This window comes from Chiloscyllium plagiosum, chromosome 24, assembly GCF_004010195.1.
Source record: "Chiloscyllium plagiosum isolate BGI_BamShark_2017 chromosome 24, ASM401019v2, whole genome shotgun sequence".
Classification (NCBI taxonomy): Eukaryota; Metazoa; Chordata; class Chondrichthyes; order Orectolobiformes; family Hemiscylliidae; genus Chiloscyllium; species Chiloscyllium plagiosum.
Genome location: NC_057733.1, coordinates 17,949,358 through 17,955,357, shown reverse-complemented (window position 1 = coordinate 17,955,357; position 6,000 = coordinate 17,949,358). Strand labels below are relative to the sequence as shown.

General features: G+C 39.2%; 1 protein-coding gene across 1 annotated transcript in view; it reads right to left on the bottom strand.

Moving 5' to 3' along the window:
* Positions 1–531: 531 nt before the first annotated feature.
* metrnla (meteorin like, glial cell differentiation regulator a) overlaps positions 532–6,000 on the bottom strand; it is a 28,445-nt gene continuing 22,976 nt past the window's right edge. The window contains exons 3-4 of the mRNA XM_043714492.1: positions 5,670–5,729; positions 532–1,340 (exon numbers count right to left, since the gene is read on the bottom strand). Of these exons, the coding sequence (XP_043570427.1) occupies positions 1,024–1,340; positions 5,670–5,729 (377 nt within the window). The 3' untranslated portion in view covers positions 532–1,023. The remainder of the gene's footprint in view (positions 1,341–5,669; positions 5,730–6,000) is intronic.

Here is a 6,000-nt window from a genome sequence, read left to right as displayed (position 1 = left end):
TTCCTTACCTGACATGGTCTTGTACGTGGGCACAGTGTCACACTTGGCCTCTGAATGTACTGTTGCAGCAATGTGAATCCTGTTTCCAATATCTTTCATCAGTAGCCTATGCACTCAGTCCCACATATTATTATTAGAACACCCAGAGATTGACATTATCTTTCCTGCTGACATGCTTCTTTCAAAAAGTACAGATTAGGAATGAGTGTCACTGAGACCGACATGTGAAATATTCCAAGATCTAGTGACAGGGGTCAGATCCAGGCCAGCAGAAATGTGTGGCCCTGGAGCTTAGCAAACCTCAGCTCTATAGCAGTCAAGCTGAGAACTCAAAACTTGTTTATGAAAGGCAGGGAATGTTGAGGGAGGCCTGGATACAAACTTATCCATGTTTTGAATCACATTAACAACTGCAGTTATCGATGTAATAGTTTCCTCAGACATTAAGCACTGGACACATTTTCATTACATGTTGCACCTTATCCAATGTCAAAAGTGAGCACAAGCATAAATTGACAAGCATGGCCAGTGTGTGTTTGATCCAGGGACAGAAATTTCTCTGGAATGATTTTATTACCAATTAAAAAGGGCTGACAATAGCTCGGACTGTACATTCTTCCAGAAACATTCTGACTTCATAATTTTCTATGGTAAGAAATACCTGCACTGTACATCAGCTTCATTACAAAGCATCAACTTCTAGTCATCACAGTGACCATCTGTACAACATATACAAGTTTATGCTACATTCAGGTTCTTTAAGACATTGAAATTCATTAGTATTGATATTTTCATGGCATTCTTGATTAGCAGTGATCAGTCTGAAGAGAAATGAATTACCTTTTGTCCAATTTAGTTTAGCTGAACATTGTACTGTTGCCTAGCAACACTGAGCTCTAATAAAGTGGCATAATGCTTAATTCCATCAGTACCACATATCAAATGCAGTGCACTATAGGATAGTGTTCTTTTTGCTTCACTCTCTTTATCTGGATCCTGGTGACCAATTGTGAAAGAACATCTTCAATCAGTGGACAACTCACAAGGATTTTCCCCTTTGTCTCTTGCATCTTTGTAGATCCTTTTGAAGTCCTTATACCGGGGTGCACAGCCTAGCTGGACCTCACCAAAGTGCATGCTGCCGACAAAGAGGAAGTCCCCTTCTCCTTCCTTGACCCCACAGTGTAGCAATGTCTTTATGTGTCCCAGCCACTTCCCACTCTTCCCAATTGGCTGGAACGTTTTGCTCTTTTGTCTGTAAATCTTGTCAGCAAATATATCAATTATTGATTCTTCTTGCTGCAGGTCATGTGACACCAAACGAATGCTTCCTCTAACCACTGGGAGAATGACAAAAAATATATATTTTTAAATGAAAAGGCTGCATCAGTAAAACATGAAGCATAAAAATAAGACACAGGTGAGGAAAAGCAAGTTGCTTTATTTTACCACATCACTAGTTCTTCACATTTTGAGCTTCCTCACTATTTTTATTTCTATTTACCTCCTGAAATATTTCCAAATGCTTGGTTTTTAGTAAATCTTTCCTAATATCTGTTTCTAATTTCCTTTTTCGCAACCTAAAAATGTTCTTATGGCTTACATTTAAGCATGATTCTGGTTATTCATTTTGTATATGCCATTTAATAATTTTTCTTTTGGGATGACAGCAATAATTAGTTTTTGCCTAGACAAGAGAGTTAGACTTTTTCTAATCATTGATCACTTTACACTGAAGATCAGTCTTATTCCCATTTATGCACTCTCATGAATTATATAGATTTTTTTTGCAACACAAGGGTCAAAGAAACAATTTAAAGATGAGGACTTCAACACAATGGCCAGTACTGTATCTTAGTGACAAGAACTGTGGTCAGGTGGCCAAAAATATTGTCTTACAGCTGTTTTGTAAAGTCATGTACAGCACGGAAACAGACCCTTCGGTCCAACTAGTCCATCCCAACCCAATCTAGTCCCACCTGCCAGCACTGGCCCATATCCCTCCAAACTCTTCCTATTCATATAGCCATCAAGATGCCTTTTAAATGTTGTATTTGTACCAGCCTCCACCACCTCCTCTGGCAGCTCATTCCATACCTGTACCACCCTCTGCATGAAAACGTTGCCCCTTAGGTCTCTTTTAAATCTTTCCCCTCTCACCCTAAACCTATGCACTCTAGTTCTGGACTCACCCACCCCAGGGAAAATACTTTGTCTATTTATCCTATTCATGCCCCTAATGATTTTATAAACCTCTGTAAGGTCACCCGTCAGTCTCCGACGCTTCAGGGAAAACAGCCCCAGCCTATTCAATCTCTCCCTATAGCTCAAATCCTCCAACTCTAGTAACATTCGTATACATCTTTTCTGAACCCTTTCAAGTTTCACAACATTCTTTCAATAGGAAGGAGACCAGAATTGCATGCAATATTCAACAGTGGTCTAACCAATGTCCTGTACAGCCGCAACATAACCTCCCAACCCCTGTACTCAATACTCTGACCAACAAAAGAAAGCATACCAAACACTTCCTTCACTATCCTATCTACCTGTGACTCCACTTTCAAGGAGCTATGAACCTGCACTCCAAGGTCTCTTTGTTCAGCAACACTCCCTAGGACCTTACCATTAAGTGTATAAATCCTGCTAAGATTGCTTTCCCAAATTGCAGCACCACACATTTATCTAAATTAAACTCCATCTGCTACATTTGAGCCCACTGGCCCATCTGGTCAAGATACCGTGGTAATCCGAGGTAACCTTCTTCACTGTCCACTACACCTCCAATTTTGGTGTCATCTGCAAACTTACTAACTATACCTCTTATGCTCACATCCAAATCAATTACGTAAATGATGAAAAGTAGTGGACCCAGCACCAATCCTTGTGGCTCTCCACTGGTCACAGGCCTCCAGTCTGAAAAACAACCCTCCAGCACCATCCTCTGTCTTTTACCTTTCAGCCAGTTCTGTATTCAAATGGCTAGTTCTCCCTGTACTCCATGAGATCTAACTTTGCTAACCAGTCTCCCATGGGAAACCTTGTTGAACACCTTACTGAAGTCCATATAGATTACATCCAACACTCTGCCCTCATCAATCCTCTTTGTTAACCAGTGACAACTGTAGTCTAGTAGTTTGTCTACATGTTTATAGAGCACTTTGACATGTTCAGTTCATCAAAGGTTCTATATTAAAGGTAACTTAATACTATGGTAATACAGGACATGAACACTGCTGATTAAAAAAAAAGCATGTTAATGAAAACTTTCATCTTGTGCTTTTCAGGACAAACACAAGAATATCAAATTTTAAACAATTGTAACAATTTCTACTGCAGGAGAAAAATATGTCAATTGGCAAAGGAGAAAGTAACAAGGAACTATTGGCTCCCCAATGTAGCTCTCAGGTAGTTCAAAAAGGTACAAAGCATATTCCTTTTGCTTGTAAAGCACTCATCTTTATCACTCATTGTAAGCATAAATGAGTCATGTTATGAGCTCAACTATCGTCTTAAATTGGTTATTACTGTATAAATTAATGCAATCAAGATTGTTACCTAATTGCAAAATCACATCTATCCATAGATACTTTCTTTTGGGTTTTGTAAGCACTGGCTGATTGAGTATGGCCTGTACTTTGTCTATTACAAACAACTTAAGGAATATGTCGTTTGATTGTGTTCTTTGTCACGATGGACGCAGGGGATAATGATTCAATGTTTATCCAAAAAAAAGGAACTTCTGAAACAAAAGTGCCAGAACGTTACAAAACTACTCGTGAGATGGTTAGGTGTCCCAGTTTTCAGCAATTACTAATACACAAACAAATGTAGTTTCTGGATGAACACAATGAGTCAATTTCAATGAGGAGTGGCATTGTTGCCATTATGGACAGGGAGTCGTCCGGTCCTCTACAGCAGGAGATCTGCAGCATGCAGACTACAAGTCTTCTTTAGAATGGACCCCATCAGTCTCTCATCTATACCTGATAGAAATCAGGCAGCATTTTCTGAATGGAATGGAGGTCAGAGGAATGGTATATGGCACTAAGGTAAGTGGATGGAAGAGAGTTGGGATGATGAGAGGAATGGAGGAATTAGGAGTGGGTAAGCCCAAAGGCTTTCCTTTTGGAGACTCCTAGATTCAAAGAAAAGACATTCTAAATTTAAGGAAGTGTCTTCTGACAGGCGTGACTTGGTTAGGGAAGGGCGCAAAGGCTTTTCGCACTGATGCCTAGGAATAGAATTGCAGTTTAATAAAACAGGATCCCACTGTCTCTGGCTGCTGTCCTGCTGGCTTGGTTAATATTGAAACATGCAGGAACAGTATGAGATCAGTCAGGACTCATTTTAACCATCCTTGTCTCAGTTTTAGTCAGGCAAAAGCAGGTTAAAACGTCCCTCTCTGTTACACTATGTTTTCTTTTGTTTCATATATATATATATATATATATATATTTGGAGATTTGTAGCAGTTAGCTCCTCCTGCTGCATAATGGCAACTTCTGGAACTGGCAAGGTACAACCATCCAGTCCTAGCAATTATACATGAGCAGGAGATATTTATACTAAATTACAGAGCATAGCAGAGTATATAAAAAAAACTGATGACCAATTTAGTAACCAGTATGAGATGAACAGGCCATGAGCCATATGCAACCTCAAATAAGATTTTAGCTGATATACTGTCACATTTGAAACACACTGCCTTTTTTGATATTATCTTGCATCTTACTTTGTCAACATCCAAATTTGAAACTTAAATTGTTGATTAGTTTACGCTGAATTAACAATTCAACAGCCGGATGTACTAATGTGAACATTAAGATCCAAGGAGTTTTATTTCTTAAAAAAAGCCTCTGAATATTTGTTTTTAAACTGGATTCAAGGATCATGGGGTGACAAGGCAAAGCATTCCATAGCTCCAAAAAGCTGCTTGTATCTCAACAGAGTATTTATTGCAAAACAGTACAGCCACACAGTGGCACAGTGGTTAGCACTGCTGCCTCACAGCGCCAGGAACCCAGATTCAATTCCAGCCTTGGGTGACTCTCTGTGTGGAGTTTGCACATTCTTCCCATCTCTGCATGGGATTACACTGGGTTCTCCACAGTCTAAAGGTGTACAGGTCAGCCATGACAATAACCCCATGTGGGATTACAGGTGGGGAGGTAGGTCTGGGTGGGATGATCTTCACAGGATTGGTGCAGACTTGATGAGCTGAATGACCTCTTTCTGCATTGTAGAGATTCTATTATGTTATATGTTTCACTGTTAAAATGCAGCATTATTTACAACTTTAACACACAGTTTAGACAGTGTGAGCAAGGTCCAGAAACCTTGCTCTCTTCTTCCACTGAAGAATGTTAAAGAAAATGCCCATTGCTCGTTCTAGGGATTCTTTGAACACAAAACCTCTTTAAAATCTATGGCCTCTTATATTCAATGCACAAATGTGCAGACACTTACAGTTTTTAGTCAAAATAAATCATCAATTGTTTTTTAGTCCGATGATGGCTTTGACTCCTTTTATTCATTCTATTTGCTGATTAGCATGAGATGTTCAATGTTTGGCATACCCTAATTTAACAATATTTCAAATTAAAGAACACCTTTTTAAACTGTACAATGGTGCAAAGAAGGGATCAATCATAATCAATCACTCTTACCCAAATCACTAGTGCAGGCAGCGATCAGGAGTTCTGTATCATTGCAGGGGCGGCAAGATGCTAGAAAGAGAAAAAAAGCTATTCAGAATCCAGCCATTTAGAATCCAGCCATATAAATCTCTGTCAGTATATTTCATTACATCCAGAAGAAAATTTCTCAGTTCATGGTAAAGAATATTTACTCTTAGATTTTCAGATTGCCACCGCCAGTGTCATCATGCTGTCATCAATACATTTGTTCAGATAGAAACTTGCTACAAACATTACATCTGTTATTGCACCAGCTCTGATCCATTATTATGGGCTGGAAAACCTGAAATCCCAAATTAAC